This window comes from Zea mays, chromosome 2 (assembly GCF_902167145.1).
Source record: "Zea mays cultivar B73 chromosome 2, Zm-B73-REFERENCE-NAM-5.0, whole genome shotgun sequence".
Taxonomy (NCBI): Eukaryota; Viridiplantae; Streptophyta; class Magnoliopsida; order Poales; family Poaceae; genus Zea; species Zea mays.
This window is the reverse complement of record NC_050097.1, coordinates 157,967,936-157,985,098: the sequence shown is the minus strand read 5'-3', so window position 1 is coordinate 157,985,098 and position 17,163 is coordinate 157,967,936. Positions and strand designations below refer to the sequence as shown.

Below are 17,163 nucleotides of genomic sequence, written 5' to 3'. Positions count from 1 at the left end.
GTCTGTTCGAAGCGTAATATGTTATTATAATCTTTATTTAGGCTTTTGTGCATTGTTCCTTTGATATATTACACTTGTGATGTTAACATATGTGTGGAATGGGATGGAGTAAAGAGAGAGAAAATCTTTTGTCCGTTGTGGCGCCGCCTGTTACTCCCGTCCCTACGACGGGTTCCTGGCTGACATCCCTGTGGTGACGTGCGGCGGGTCCCAAGGTTCGGCCTCAGGGTTTGATGGGCATGGCATGGTTCCTTTTCGCCATTGTGGGCCCCACGTTGTCCTTCCTCACATATGGATTCGTCCATTCAATATGGTGCTCTGTCTTATTGTTTTAGCCATACCAGCTACTGTAGAGGCTCCAATGATGAGGTTGTCTCTGATAGGAGAGTTGTGTCCGCATCTTATCGCCTTGGCTCCTAGCGTCATATACTGATGTGGTCGGTGTATGTCTGTGGCTCTGGCCCAACACTTAGACTTGCTTGGCGGGGGACTTGGTCGCCTTCTCCTCCTCATAGACTTGCTCGATGGGGGACTTGATCACCCGCTCCGCCTCGTAAACTTGCTCAACGGGGTACTTTGTCGCTCACTCTGCCTCGTAGACTTGCTCGGTGAGGGACTTGGTCGCCCACTCCGCCTTGTAGAATTGCTCTGCAGGGTACCTGGTCGTCCGCTCCGCCTCACAGACTTGCTCGGTTGGGGAGTTGGTCGCCCGCTCCGCCTCGCAGACTTGCTCGGCAGGGGACTTGGTCGAATGAGCCATTCTTGGGGAGTTTCTTGGGCTTTCTTTGGGCACCCCGTTCATGGGTGCCCGACAATGACTAAAAACGAAAACAACTTAATGTTTCCTAGATGTTGATGACTTAATGTTGCCTAGAATGACTAAACCAAAACATGAAATGTCTGGGAAGAATATGAACGTGCGGAGGAGGGCCAGACTTGTGCCAAATAGTTATTTGGCACCTAGGGTGCTAAATAGCACTACCTTGTGTGTGTACTCTATTCATCACCTAAGGTTATGGACCCAAAGGTTCATCACCTGGACCACCTGGTGCGCCCCACTCCCCACGCGTGGCTCGTTTCCTAGCCATGCGACGTCTCTCCCCCCCCCCCACACGCATGTGCATATTAAGTCATTTCCCTTCTATTTTAGACATTTCAACGTACATTAAGTAATTATGTCATTCTTTTATGTATCTCACACATTCTTTGTTATTGGTTCAATCATTCTAGCCAATATTTAAGTCATTCTAGCGTCCAGACAATATTAAGTCATTTCAGAGTCCAAGCAAAGTCATTCAACCAATCAGACAATATTAAGTCATTTCCATCAACATTAAGTCATTCTAATAAATGTTAAGTCATTTTTTGTTTATAAGTCATTCTCTGTGTTTTCAGTCATTTCTGTTTTTTTCAGTAATTCCAGATCATATGCAACATTAAATCATTCTTTGTTTATTAGTCATTTTTCATGCGCGGGTGAGGCGGCTCGCCTTGGGGCGAGCACGGCGGGCTGGCTCGGGTCCGCATTCGTACCGATCAGGTCCAGGTGATGGACCATTGGGTCAATTACCCTAGGTGATGAATAGATATGTCATATATATATAGTCGATATATTGGGAGCCCAAGGCTTTTTAATAGTTAAGGAAGCCTCAGCCACCCCCTGTTCCGCGCCCAACAACCTGGTGCATGTGGTCGGGCGCGTCCCCCGCCATGCAACAGGTCAAACCTCCCCACGTGCATCAGTCAAACCCCCTGATCCAACACCCACCCCCATAGGGCGCACGTCATAAATTGCAGTTCTGTTTTTTATGCAAATAGCGTAAATAGTTAACAGAAGTAGTGTAAATATTTCATAGAGTTAACATAAAACCCTACCCCAGCCACTGGACCACGTCCACACGCCCAGGCACATGCATCCATATCCTATTTTTAGGATATATCCAATAATTATGGCTGATGGTGAGAGTTTCCATTGCATGTGCTCAAATTTTGGATGATATTTTCGTTTGCACTGCACACACGCAAAAATTGGATGTCTCCATAAATATAGGATCGCTCCAACAGTCATGTAGCTAGGCTCGTTAGAACTAGTTTATGATATATACTGATACTAATTATGCTACACGATGTAGGTATTTGTACAATTCAGTATGATGCGTAAAAATATGTTTACTATTGCATACGCACAAATTTAGGATGGCCGGAATGTACGATGAAATGAAATAGATTGGCATTTATGGAACCAAAAAATATTATTTAAATATTTTATTTCCTCCATAAATATAGGATCACTCCAACAGTCATACAGTTACGCTCGTTAGAACCAATTTATGATATATATTTAGACTAATTATGCTACACGGTGTAGATATTTATGTAATATGATACACTACATAAAAATTTGGTATGCAGTTCACTAGTGGCCGCATCTCCATGTTCGAGCGTAAAAACCTTCAGTTTTAAGCTTAAAATCCCGCGGTTATGAGCGTAAATACTGATCTAACATGAAAGATATTGAAAACCTCTTGATGTTGGGCTATATATGTATACAAAGCGACATAAAAATAAGTACATGATTGTATGTCTTCACGCATAAAAGTCTATTTACTACTGCTTGCGTAAAAATTTAGGATGACAAGAATGTGCGATGAAAGAAAATGGATTGACATTCATGTAAACAAAAAATCTTATTTAAATGTAGGGCTAGAAACGAGCCAAGCCGAGCTCGGCTTGGCTCGACTCACCCATTGCACGACCTCAGCTCGAAGTTGGCTTGAGAATGAGGCTCAGCTCAAAGTTGGCTCGCGAGCCACACTCTGATAAATATTATTTCATTTTAAAATAATTAAAAATACATAAATATGGAATATACCATCATTATTCAATATTATGAATAATCTAAATTATGAAATGTTATAAATTCATCAACAAAAGCTAAGAAACGATCCTATTATCCATAGAATTATTCAATATCCATTGCTATTTTGTAGATTAACTAATTTGGCACAGCTCGTGAGCCTGATCGACTCGGCTCGGCTTGCTCCTTTGATGAGCTCGAAAAACAGGCTCGGCTCGGGTCGCCCGAGGCTTGCGAGCCACTCTGAGCAGAACCAAGCCATAAATATAGGATCGCTTCAACAACCATGTAGCTAGACTCGTTAGAACCAGCTTATGATATATATTGATACTAATATGCTACACGATGTAGGTATTTGTGCAATTCAGTACACTGCATAAAAATCTATTTCCTACTACATACGCACAAATTTAAGATGACAAGAATGTGCGATGAAAGGATATGGATTGACATTCATGAAAACAAAAAATCTTATTTAAATGTAGAGCTATAAACGAGACGAGTCGAGCTCGGCTCGGCTCACCTATTGCACGAGATTGGCTCGAGAATGAGGCTCGGCTCGGCTCGAAGTTGGCTCGCGAGCCACACTCTGATAAAATATTATTTCATTATAAAATAACTAAAAATATATAAATATGGAATATACAACCATTATTCAATATTATGAGTAATCTAAAATATGAAATGTTATAAATTCATCAACAAAAGGTAAGAAATGATCCAATTATCCGTAGAATTATCCAATATCCATTGCTATTTTGTAGATTAATTAAATTGGCACAGCTCGCGGGCTTGATCGGCTTCGCTCGGCTCGCTCCTTCGGCGAGCTCGAAAAACAGCCTCGGGTCGCCCGAAGCTCGCGAGCCACTCCGGGCTGAGTCGAGCCGAGCTCAAGCCAGCTCGCGAGCCTCGAACGTTTTTTAGCCCTATTTAAATGTTTTATTTCCTCCATAAATATAGTATCACTTCAACAGCCATGTAGTTAGGAATCAGTTTATGATATATGATGATACTAATTATGCTATATGATATAGATATTTATGCAATGTGGCACACTACGTAAAAATCTGGTATACAGTTCACCGGTAGACGCGTCTGCATGTTCAAGCGTAAAACCTTCAGTTTTGAGCTGAAAAACACGCGGTTATGAGCGTAAATACTGATCCAACATGAAAGTTATTGAAAACATCTCGACGTTGGCATAGATATGTATACAAAACGACATAAAAATATGTACGTGATTGTATGTCTTCACTCCACCTAGAACAAGCATTCAGGCGCGTCCCCTATCAGACGTATGCATGCAATCCTATTTTTACGGTAGATTCAAAGTCATGGGCTTCCAATAACTAGAGAAACCTCTGGCCCAATACAGAGTCGCTCCATTCTCCTTTACTCATCAACCAACCACGCCCTAAGTTTCATCCAAGGCTCCAACTCAACGTCTAGCGAACCATTATATTTAATACAAGCAACAATACATATGGTACATATTGTATAGTAGGAGTAATGCATATAGCAAACTCTAGTGGGGGTAATATAATTAATTAATTGCTTCTAGTGGTATGGTAGTAGACGACATCCCCGTGGTCGCTGACGAAGTGGTCGACTCTGAGGCTGGCTCTAACAAGACCCTCTAAAGGGTCCTGTACCCTAAATTTAGAGGACGAGAACGTCCTCTACTCCCTCCAGCAACATCCTCTAAACGGTTCTCTAAATTTAGAGAACGTTGTTGGATCCTCTACATGTAGAGTTTCTCTAAACAGTTCTCTATCTATTTGAATACTTTAAACAACCGGTTTAATAAAACTAAAATATGTACAATACATTTGAGAGTATGACAAATACGTATGTACAAAAATTAAAAAACTAAAAATGTCTTTAATATAGGTATTTACATATAGAGGACGTGATTTAGAGGACGTTGTTGGAGAGAAAGTAGATATAGGAGATGAAATCTTTTAGAAAAGACTGTAAAGGACGGATATAGAGGATGTATATAGAGGACGTTGTTGGAGACAGTCTGAGGCTCCTGATGAGCACGGCGAGCAGGTGAAGCAAGTGGCAGCGGCCCTGACCTTTGCGGCTCTCGGTAGTATCGCCCCAGCACCGGCTTGGCTGCCATGGTCTGTTTGTTTGTTGTTCATAGATGGATGGATCATGGCTTGGATGGTACGTAGTACCTAGTGTTGGTTTACAAATTTAATTAAAGCAGCCCCAGCATCAGCAGCTTAATTATTACCGCTTGGACGAGATGGTAGTGCGGGAAGAGGTGGTGAATGACATGGGTGCCGATGTCGTGGTGGACGTTGTTGATCCAGCCATGTAGTCCCTGTCCACCGTGGTGAGGCCGCCCCGCAGGTAGCTCCACTCCTGGCCGCGGTACCAGGGGAGAGGAAGCTGCTGGTGCCCATGGTGGTGCAGGTACGTCACCAAGTCAAGCCACATCACGAACACCTGCATGCAGGGGCGGATCTACAACCGGGGCTGCCTGGACTGTAGCTCCGGTCGCGGCCAGTAACGCGAATAGGCCCATCGCGCGTGACAGCCCAGCTCTGCCTCCAGCCGCTTAGCTCCAGCCGTGTCCAGCCCGTGTTGTGATTCCGTGAGCATTTTTCCTACCCTAAACCAGCCTCCGCCGCCCGCCAGCCGTGGAGGAGCCACCCAGGCACCCATCGCCTAAGGCCCGCCGCTGCAGCACGCAGCGTTGCTCGCCTGGAGGCCGGAGCCAGACCGCCGGACGGCCGGAGCCTCGGAGCACCGCCGTCGGCCCGCCGCCGCAGCACGCAGCGCTGCTCGCTTGGAGGCCGGAGCCAGACCGCTGGACGGCCGGAGCCCGGAGGCCCAGAGCACTGCCGCAGCAATAGCTGAACTACTAAAGTGTACAGTTTAGTAATCGTTAATTGATCTTTGTATGGAAATTTACCATGTGAGTTAATCATATAGTCGTTGATTAAGGTTTATCGTCTTGCTAGCTGCTAGTATTTGCTAATGATCGAATTCGGAGCCGCATGTTTCAAAAGGGAATAGAGTAGCTCAAGTTGATGGGCCATATATATCCATATGTGGGAAGAGAAAATATTTGAAACAGAGCACTGATCGACTGAGGACAATCTGGAAGCATCGACATGACGCCACCTCATCGCTCACAGAACGTGTGGTCAGTTGATGGGTACGTACTGCTTTTGTTTGGTTTAATTTTTTTTTTTTGTTAGTCTTTAAGTTTGTAGCCCCCTCCTAGATTAATCCTGGATCCGCCACTGCCTGCATGGTCGTCAGCTCAATGCGATTGCAAGTTAGTGTACGTATGTATGACAGCTTCAGCAGGTTGATGTTATATACTATACCATCCATGGTAGGGGACGAGGATGAAGGAGATGGCCCACCACGCTGTTGAGCGTCGCGCTGTCCGAGAAGCTGCCATGGCCACTGCATGCATGCATCAAGTAGTTCGTTAAAAGAAAAATAGGAAGACGAAAAGAGAATATAATATATATCGACGCCACACCAGTCAGTCGTGTCCCAGTCCCAGGACGAAGCGCGCCCAGAACATGGTCCCCTGCGCCGCTCCCAGGGCCAGCACCACCGCAACGTACCACAGCGACCGCCAGGGGCTCTTGCGCCAACACTGCTCCGGCACCGCCGCCCGCACGTCGCCGATGCGGAACGGCGGCGGCTTCCCGGCGTCGAAGGCGACGTCGTCGTCCACCCGCCTCATGATGTCGTCCTCCCTCGCCTTGGCCGCCCGACTCCGCCATCTGCTGCATTGGTTCGGTGGTGGTGCGGTTGAACATGGAATTGCTAACACACACAGACATATGAACGGGGGAGTTGGACAAGATGGATGAGAGAGAGAGAAAGATGGAATTGGTTTGATTCGCTAGTACTGTTGTAAATTTAGAGGAATAAGTGACATGCTTTCTACATATTTAAATAGATTAAATATTCTAATTCCGAATAAAACAAGCATATAACTCAGACAAATGCCATATGTAATTATTGCAGCAATGAACAGTAGCTATTCTAGAACATGTAAACATGTAAAATAGCTACTCAGATCCATTTTATAATTAAACATGGCTTGCAGATGAAGAAGGCAGATTAAACTAATAAACATGATTGTTTATCTCAAAATATTGCTCTCAAAATAGCGGGTTGCTGCACTAAACAGCCCTCCAACGCTAAGTGGTGATCAAAGATCCTCGACTAACGTGACAGTCCTATCTTACCAAATCAGGGTTTTAGATCAAATATTATAAGCCTAGAAATCAAGCATGAATATCAAGATCAAAACAGTGTGCACAGGTATTAAGAAACAATAATGAACTTAAATAATCAGCCTGCACAATATAGTGAAAGAGATGACTAGGCACAAATAATATCAATGCTGAAAATTAACAACACACTAAAACCCAGACTGTCACGTTGTCTCACTACACCGCTATCATCATTGAGCTAATAAATCCGCCCACAAATTGTGCAATCACACCCAAGTAAATAATACTAGCAGATTGCACAAAATTACTCAATAAATAAATAGAGGTAACGGGTAACTCACAGCACGTAGATTGTCTACGTGGGAAGACTAGCTCAGCGAACACGAGGTTCTGTCCCAGAAAACCAATTCCGCCGCCCATGTCCGGACCTGCACGGCGGGAGGTTGACGGAGATACTAGAGCCGCTGCCGGAGTCGAGGGAGACGTCCTCGACACCAGCCCGAGAAGAACACCGCGCAGCAGGGAGCCCAAGCACCAGGCCACGGTGGACAATAATCAGAACAGACCGAACACCACACAGGCGCACGGATCGAGCAACAGGGCACAAGAGAGCCACCAACGCAGCTCTACTCTCTTCCACTCCCAATCACCACTGGCAAGAATCACCACAAGAACACCAGGAACGAACAAATCGCTCCAAATCGCGACTGTAACTGAGAGGGGAAGAAGAACAGAGAAACTTGCGTCTCTGCGAGCTGGCCTGAACAGGGGGCAAGACGCTATACTTATGGAGCCGGGCGAGCCGCAGGTGGTTGTAGAGGAGCAGCGGAGAAGCCGGCCGGCCGTGCGAGCAAGCCGTAGGATACGGCTGGGCGTTGAACGCCGCCGCCACACAGCCTTGGCGGCTACTCCTTGGGCAGCCACCCTCTTACCCTGCTTCTACTCACCGCAAGGCATGATTATACCTTGCCTTTGATCCCAGCCGTCCATCCAAGGCGAGCTCGCCCAGGGCCAGCTGACCGGCGCCAGCCGCTGCTGGGCTGCTCGGCCGAGCGCATGGTAGCGGCCCAGTGGCCGGCCTTTTCTCCTTTTTTTTATATTTTCCAATAAAGAAAATAAAGGGAAAATCCCCTCAAATGAACAGCAATCCCCACCATTTTCACTCTTATTTTCTGATCAATGTCATTGAGCTCCCGTACTGTTTATATACTACTTTTCGGCAGAGGTACTTGTTAGGTTTGAACCAAAGCCTATCCCAGTGTGTTCCAACCCTGCACGAGTAAGCGGAGGACTACGCCTTGATCCACAAACCCTAGTGTGAGAATCTTCGCACAAAAGACACATAGTACTAGGCAGATTATCTGCTTCTCTTACGGGGCAGGGCGTTACGGTCATGCCCTTTAATATCTATTCATGAGCTCACTAGAGAGAAAACCCCATTCTCTCCTGTACTACGACCCCACAGTCAGCTCATATAGGTGAAATCGTTAAGGAAATTCTGTAGGACAATTTCCCTGCTTATAGCATTGACTTCATTAAGAGCATATCGCTCAACCTGCCATACAGTTAGAGCACAGCAGCTCATGAGACTCTTTATCTTTTGTGCTCTTGGTTCCACAGTGCTTCGTTTCCTGGAGCCTGGATCTCGGGATCTCCGGTCACATAGGACAGTTATCCGCAGTTGAAACCGCTAACAGGGTACGAGTCCCATTCCCATGCACGCTGCTTGGATTGGCTTTTGAGCCAGCCCTTTGGTGAAAGGATCAGCAAGGTTCCTTTCAGACTTGATGTAATCTACGGTTATTATACCCATCTCTCTAGCATGCCGACATGAATCAAGTCGCCTTCTGATATGCCTCGAGGATTTTTGGTTGTCCTTTCTACTGTTCACTTTTAGCAACACAGAAGTGTTGTCACAGTATACTAGGACAGCCGGTATCGGCTTTGCTAGCATTGGAAGGTCTGACAACAGGTCTCTCAACCATTCAGCCTCCAATGCTGCTGAATCAAGTGCAACTAATTCAGCCTCCTTGGTGGAACGTGTCGACACTGATTGTTTAGACGATCTCCATGACACGGCCCCACCAGCTAAAGTGAACACATAGCCACTTGTAGACTTCATTTGATCCGAGTCAGAGATCCAGTTTGCATCACTGAATCCTTCAAGTACTGACGGAAATCCGGTATATTTAATACCAAGATTCATTGCTCCCTTCAAATACCGAAGCACTCTGTACAAGGCTACCCAGTGTCTATCTCCTGGACTGGCCGAATAACGAGCCAGTCTGCATACTGCATATGAGATATCTGGTCTAGTTGCACTGCTCAGGTACATGAGAGATCCGATGATCTGCGAATATAGTAGCTAGTTCACAGGCTCGCCTTCATATTTACTGAGCGTGTAGGATGGATCATAGGGCGTGGTGACTGGTTTACAGTCCATATGTCCAAAGCGAGTCAGGACCTTTTCCACATAATGGGATTGTGACAAAGTAATCCCATCCTCACCCTTTATCAGCTTGATGTTCAGTATAACATCAGCTTCACCCAAGTCCTTCATATCAAAGTTCTTGGAGAGGAATAATTTTGTCTCCATGATAGCCTCCAAATCGGTCCCAAAAATCAATATGTCATCAACGTATAAACACATGATGACACCTTTGCCCCCAGAGAAGCGATAATACACACACTTGTCGGCTTCGTTTACACAAAACCCGGCAGTGGTCAGAGTATTATTAAACTTCTCATGCCATTGTCTGGGAGCTTGCTTAAGACCGTATAAGGATTTAATCAAGCGACACACTTTGCTCTCTTGTCCTTTAACCACAAATCCTTCTGGTTGCTGCATATAAATTTCCTCTTCCAGCTCTCCATTTAGGAATGCTGTCTTTACGTCCATTTGATGAACAAGAAGTTTATACGCAGCTGCCAGCGCTATAAGCACACGGATTGTGGGCAATCGAGCCACCGGAGAATAAGTATCAAAATAATCCTCCTCTTTCTTTTGAGTAAAACCCTTAGCCACAAGACGGGCCTTGTACTTTTCAATAGTACCATCAGGTCTCCTCTTCCTCCTAAAGATCCATTTACAGCCCACAGGCTTGCAACCAGCTGGGAGATCAGTTATCTCCCAAGTTCCGTTCGAGATGATTGAATCCATCTCGCTACGGACAGCCTCCCTCCAGTACTCTGCATCCGGAGATGTATATGCCTCTGTGAGGGAGCGTGGTTCTTCATCCACTAGATAGATAATATAATCATCACCCAGAGACTTTTCAGTCCTTTGTCTCTTACTCCTCCTTAACTCCAAATCTAGAGTCTGGTCATGGACACTCGAGGGCAGAGAATATGTCCGAGATGGACCATCTGGGGCTACTACTTCCTTATCCCGCATAGGGAAGATGCTCTCAAAGAATGTCACATCCCGAGACTCCATTATTACATTTACAGCGATTTCGCTTGTCTCGGAATGGACCACTAGAAATCTATAAGCTGCACTGTTATGTGCATAACCCAAGAAGACACAATCTACGGTCTTAGGGCCTAGCTTTCTCTTCTTCGGCAACGGGACATTCACCTTTGCAAGGCAGCCCCAAGTTCGAAGATGCGAAAGATCTGGCTTCCTTCCTTTAAATCCTTCATAGGGTGTGGCCTCACGGTTGCGAGGCGGCACCCTGTTCAGGACATAGCATACTGTGAGTACTGCCTCGCCCCACCATATGTCAGGCATCCCCGAACTTTGCAACAAAGCATTAGCTAAGTCACACACCGTTCGGTTCTTCCTTTCAGCTACCCCATTTGACTGAGGTGAATATGGAGCAGTGGTTTCATGAATGATTCCACACTCTTTGCAGTACTCATCAAAAAGGTTGGAAAGGTATTCACCTCCTCTATCAGACCGTAACCTTTTAATTTTCTTGTCTAGCTGGTTTTCAACTTCAGTCTTATAGATCTTAAAGTGTTCTAGTGCCTCATCTTTAGTTCTGAGTAAGTAAATATAACAGAACCTGGTAGCATCATCTATCAAGGTAAGAAAGTATCTTTTACCGCCTTTTGTGATTATACCATTCATTTCACAGATATCTGAGTGAATTAGTTCTAAAGGAGTGGTACTTCTGCCTTCAACCGTATGAAACGGTTTTCTAGGCTGCTTGGCTTGCACACAAATACCACATTTTACACCTTTAACATGTTTATATTCAGGAATTAAAGACATGTCACTTAATCTCTTAATGGCCTCAAAATTCACATGACACAAACGGGAATGCCATATATTATTAATGGAATCGTTATTACAGACCACATTAACATGGTAAGAAGAATGATTGTTCAAAACAGAAAGACGGAACAAACCGCCTGACTCATATGACTTTCCAACAAAAGTACCAAACTTAGACAGGACCACTTTATTAGACTCAAACACTAATTTGAGACCCTGTCGACATAACAGCGACACTGAAATGAGGTTCCGGCTCATCGAGGGCACATAGAGTACGTCCTTCAGCACGAGCGTCTTTCCTGAAGTTAACTTCAGGTAGACCTGTCCAGTACCTCGAACTGCTGCCGGAACACCATTTCCCATCAAGACTGGTGCGCTGTTGAATCCCTGGAATGAAGAGAACATGGATCGATCAGCACAAATATGAACAGTAGCACCGGAATCCATCCACCAGTCATCTGATGGACTTGCCATAAAGGCCTGAAGTGCATACCCTGGGGTGGAGTTAACCACCACGTTCCCTTCTTTGCGCTGAGGTGGAGGACCTTTTCCCTTCCTAAGTTTGCACCTCCGAGCTGTATGCCCGGAGACACCACAAACGTAGCAGATAAAGTCCTCCTTTTTCTTCTTCATCTTTTTGGACTTAGGTTGGTTCATATTCTTCTGTGGAGAGTTCTTCTTCTTCTTCTGGAATTTTCTATCTCCACCCTTCTCAACAACGTGAGCCTGGAGTTGCTGGGATGGCTTGTTACTGGACCTCGCACGCTCTTCCACATTTATCGCAGCTGACAACTCAGTGAGAGTCATTTGCTTCTTCATGTGGCGGCGTGAAGTCACAAAGTCTCGCCAAGAAGGCGGGAGCTTTGCCAGTATTGCATTCACCTGAAAACTGTCTGGTAGGACGCAGCCATATTGGACCAAGTCCCTAACAAGGAGTTGAATCTCCTGTAGCTGCTCCATAACAGACCTTCCCTCAACCATTTTATAGTTGAGGTAGTTTTCCGTTGTGAATGACTCATTGCCATTGTCAACTTCAGAGAACTCGTTCTCAAGATCAGTCCATAGACCCTTAGCGGAGGTAAAAGCAGAGTATACGTCAAATAAGCGGTTCGACAAGACGTTCAACAGACGAGACAAGCATGCCTCATTGGCTTCGTCCCACTTGGCCTTCTCCGCTAGTGCGGCGGCCTTCGCTGCATCATCAGCATTATCTGATGCAGCCTCGGGAACAGCCGACGTCACTTCCCAAAATAATTTTAGGTCAGTGAGCCACATGCGAGTCTTAATCTGCCAGCGCTTAAAGCTTGCGCCGTCGAACGCTTCAGGCTTAATGACATCAGAACTGGAGGCCATTATACGAATTGGTTTTCTGGATTGTTGTAAATTTAGAGGAATAAGTGACATGCTTTCTACATATTTAAATAGATTAAATATTCTAATTCCGAATAAAACAAGCATATAACTCAGACAAATGCCATATGTAATTATTGCAGCAATGAACAGTAGCTATTCTAGAACATGTAAACATGTAAAATAGCTACTCAGATCCATTTTATAATTAAACATGGCTTGCAGATGAAGAAGGCAGATTAAACTAATAAACATGATTGTTTATCTCAAAATATTGCTCTCAAAATAGCGGGTTGCTGCACTAAACAGCCCTCCAACGCTAAGTGGTGATCAAAGATCCTCGACTAACGTGACAGTCCTATCTTACCAAATCAGGGTTTTAGATCAAATATTATAAGCCTAGAAATCAAGCATGAATATCAAGATCAAAACAGTGTGCACAGGTATTAAGAAACAATAATGAACTTAAATAATCAGCCTGCACAATATAGTGAAAGAGATGACTAGGCACAAATAATATCAATGCTGAAAATTAACAACACACTAAAACCCAGACTGTCACGTTGTCTCACTACACCGCTATCATCATTGAGCTAATAAATCCGCCCACAAATTGTGCAATCACACCCAAGTAAATAATACTAGCAGATTGCACAAAATTACTCAATAAATAAATAGAGGTAACGGGTAACTCACAGCACGTAGATTGTCTACGTGGGAAGACTAGCTCAGCGAACACGAGGTTCTGTCCCAGAAAACCAATTCCGCCGCCCACGTCCGGACCTGCACGGCGGGAGGTTGACGGAGATACTAGAGCCGCTGTCGGAGTCGAGGGAGACGTCCTCGACACCAGCCCGAGAAGAAGAACACCGCGCAGCAGGGAGCCCAAGCACCAGGCCACGGTGGACAATAATCAGAACAGACCGAACACCACACAGGCGCACGGATCGAGCAACAGGGCACAAGAGAGCCACCAACGCAGCTCTACTCTCTTCCACTCCCAATCACCACTGGCAAGAATCACCACAAGAACACCAGGAACGAACAAATCGCTCCAAATCGCGACTGTAACTGAGAGGGGAAGAAGAACAGAGAAACTTGCGTCTCTGCGAGCTGGCCTGAACAGGGGGCAAGACGCTATACTTATGGAGTCGGGCGAGCCACAGGTGGTTGCAGAGGAGCAGCGGAGAAGCCGGCCGACCGTGCGAGCAAGCCGTAGGATACGGCTGGGCGTTGAACGCCGCCGCCACACAGCCTTGGCGGCTACTCCTTGGGCAGCCACCCTCTTACCCTGCTTCTACTCACCGCAAGGCATGATTATACCTTGCCTTTGATCCCAGCCGTCCATCCAACGCGAGCTCGCCCAGGGCCAGCTGACCGGCGCCAGCCGCTGCTGGGCTGCTCGGCCGAGCGCCTGGTAGCGGCCCAGTGGCCGGCCTTTTCTCCTTTTTTTTATATTTTCCAATAAAGAAAATAAAGGGAAAATCCCCTCAAATGAACAGCACATGGATTGAGATCAAAGTAGAATAAGACGGAGACGACACCATCCTTCGATTTTTTGGTACCACATCGCTACAAAAAACTACTCCAGTGTTTAACTCGTCTCTACTTAACTTTCATCCGAACATTATATAAACTGTGGCCGACTCTTTCATCCATCTACGTACATCCAACCAACCAAACAGAGGCTCGATCGCTCTCCGATCCCCACAAATAAATAAAACAAAAAATATGTGTGTCGTCCTCAGGCAACTTCTACCTATAAACAGCAGGCAAACCACACGTCCATACCACATCACACGCTTTTCAAACTCGGGACGTACCACATCCAACATGCACAGCAGGTACAACAACTTGGATCTCCGTGCTACTACGTGTGGATCAGACAACCATCGAAGCAATTCAAGTCACTGTAGGGTAAAGCATTCATTTCTGAATTAGTAGGGCAGCAAGCTCCCCCTTTTCAGCCATGGACGAAACGATATCGCAGCCGCCCACGAGCTCCCCTCCAACGAAGACCTGAGGGAACGTCGGCCAGCTGCTGTACGCCTTGAGGGTTTCTCTCAGCCCGTGGTTGTGCTCCTCGTCGAGCACGTCGACGGTTACGAAATCCACGCCGTGCCCTTCCAGGATGCCCACCACCCTCTGCGAGAACCCACACTGGGGAGCGCTCCTTGACCCCTTGATGAAGGCTACCACTCTGTTCTCCTTCACCAGCCGGTGTATCAGCTGCTCCAGCGGAACCGTCAGCTGGACGTGGCGTCCGGGCGTCAGCCGCAGGTCTGGAGGCCGCTGGGGGCCACCAACCCAGGTGTTGTTTCCTGCAACATTCCCTGGTGGCGCCTTGCCGGTGGCCGCTATGTGTTCTTGCATCCATGATTTCCAGGCGTTGTTAAGGGCAGATCGATCTGGTGTCTCCTCATCTGATACCGCGACCTGCACATGCCATAGAATGTTTCAGGTACTAACTAATACACACGGAAAAAGTGGAGACCGTTTCTTTTTTTTTCCTTTTGACAGATTTAGTTTGTGCAGAATAGTATTGTATTGTACCCAAGTGCAAAGGAGTCAAGTCAAGGCAGCAGGTGTCTATAAGGCCCCTTGGAGAACCAGGGCAATATTCACAAGGGCTGCTATAACAACTTCAATTCACAGAAACTGACTAGAACGGGGGCAGGGGGTACAACCACCACTAGCTAAAACTTTGACCTGAATTAATGTTATTTCAGCAGATCCTTTGCCATTAAAAAACATCATATGAAGACATAGTCAGTTAAAACATGGCAGTTGCTAACTTCCTATAGCAGCAATAAGGAACTTAATGTCCATAAACCTGCTATAAAGAAGGGAATTGTGAACAGTGTAATATCATACCTACTGTCCTAATCGAAGGTAATCAGTTACCGAGGTATCAATATATTGTTTTGCAGACTGTGGGCCTGTATGAATGCACTGGAGCTAATAATTAGTTGGCTAAAAAATTTCTAGTGGGATTAGCCGACTAACAAATAACTAGCTAAATATTAACTAGTTTACTAAAAGTAGCTAATAGCTGAACTATTAGCTAGACTGTTTAGATGTCTTCAGCTAATTTTATTAGCTAATTATTATCTCTAGTGCATTCAAGTAGGGCCCGTATATTATTGAACGTCATGTTCTGTCAACCAGAAGAAGGCTCATGGATGCCTGAAACAAGAATACATACACAGATGGTGGAGAATGGAGTAGATAAGCATATCTTGTTTCAGGAATCAGCTGAGTATATCGAATGAGAAAGCAAAGTATGGACAGAATGGGAAAGCAAGGTAGAGATGTTTATACAATGGCCACCCAATGAGAATATTATTGACGGAGGAGGATGGAGAAGGTAAGGTGCCCTCCTTTTTCCTTTCGGTCGCCAACAAAAGTGAGCGAGAGAGGACACACGACTAATTAAACCATGCGACTCAAATTAGCATGTCTCAGTTTGCCCAAATTAACTATCCCTGATACTACATACCAAAGCTAGCCCACTGGTTTAGTTACAAGGCGAGGCTAAACTGTTGTAAATGGGGAGCCTAATTTGCAATGATAGTGTAATGATATACATGATTAGTCCATGCCGTACCTTGACGGAGGCGCAGAGGTTGGCGGGGACCTTCCGGCGGTGGCCCTCGATGCTGGCCCTGACGTTGCGCGAAATCCCGACGAACTGCAGCTCGCCGGCGGGGTCGTAGACGCCGTAGACCCCGGCCTTTGGGGGCAGAGCGTCCTCGTCGACCAGGAGGGGCTCGGTGGGCTCCTGAGGGATGGGCACGGGGGACGCCTCGGAGAGCTTCTTGAAGGCGGTGACGGCGATGGGGCGGGCGGCGCTGCGGCGGCGGAGAGGGAAGCGAAGGGTATTAGAGGACGAGGAGGAGGAAGCCGGCGAGGAGAGGAGAGGGAAGGCGAGGCGGAGAGAAGCAGCAGCGGTGGCGGTGGAAGCCATGGCCATGGGGACGTCTGCTTGCGGTGGCGGCGTATGGTGGTGGTGCTCTGCTTCTGCCCGTCGGATAGGATGTGGGCTTCGTTACGGCCTATGATAAGAGGTCCGTTCCTGCCGGCAAAGCCTCGGGCCGACCTGGTGGCCTGCTAGACCAACCTCCCAAAACAGCCTTGGTGGTCCGATCTCAACTTCTGTTATACTACTAAGAACCGAAGGTGGGCAGTAGATGACAACCATTGGATTACCTATATATATATATATATATATATGCTCGCGGTTATAAAATCTTACTCATATTTATACCCGCGCAGGTATTTTTATTCGTCGGGTAATACGTACCCGCTAAGAAAGTCTTAAATTTCAATATACTAATCACTCAAAATATTAAATAAACATACAAAAACAAGTTTAACTATCATATGATTAAATAACTTAATAGCTAGACAAATGATAGTTAGAGAAGAGTTTTATTTTAGCTAAGATGAGCTCTATTAGATGGTTATAGTGGTATTGATGCGGTATATTTTGCACATGGGTAGACGGGTATGGGTAGTAC

General features: G+C 46.1%; 1 protein-coding gene and 2 pseudogenes across 1 annotated transcript; all 3 read right to left on the bottom strand.

Moving 5' to 3' along the window:
• Positions 1-1,720: 1,720 nt before the first annotated feature.
• Positions 1,721-5,320, bottom strand: LOC103649015 (probable fatty acid desaturase DES1; annotated as a pseudogene).
• A 216-nt stretch (positions 5,321-5,536) lies between these two features.
• Positions 5,537-8,064, bottom strand: LOC118476251 (fatty acid desaturase DES3-like; annotated as a pseudogene).
• A 6,102-nt stretch (positions 8,065-14,166) lies between these two features.
• Positions 14,167-16,661, bottom strand: LOC100193022 (grx_S16-glutaredoxin subgroup II). The gene is made up of 2 exons (NM_001138190.1): positions 16,251-16,661; positions 14,167-15,079 (listed from the first exon to the last, which is right to left on the bottom strand). Exons 1-2 carry the CDS (start codon positions 16,614-16,616, stop codon positions 14,570-14,572), a joined length of 876 nt encoding a protein of 291 aa, NP_001131662.1. The 5' UTR covers positions 16,617-16,661; the 3' UTR covers positions 14,167-14,569.
• Between the last annotated feature and the right edge of the window lie 502 nt (positions 16,662-17,163).

What these genes read in the sequence shown, in the direction of transcription:
- LOC100193022 (NM_001138190.1), bottom strand. Translation starts at nt 16,616, where the DNA reads ATGGCCATGGCTTCCACCGCCACCGCTGCTGCTTCTCTCCGCCTCGCC. An exon ending in ACCTCTGCGCCTCCGTCAAG is followed by an intron (nt 15,080 to 16,250) that starts GTACGGCATGGA and finishes TGGCATGTGCAG; the next exon opens with GTCGCGGTATCAGATGAGGA.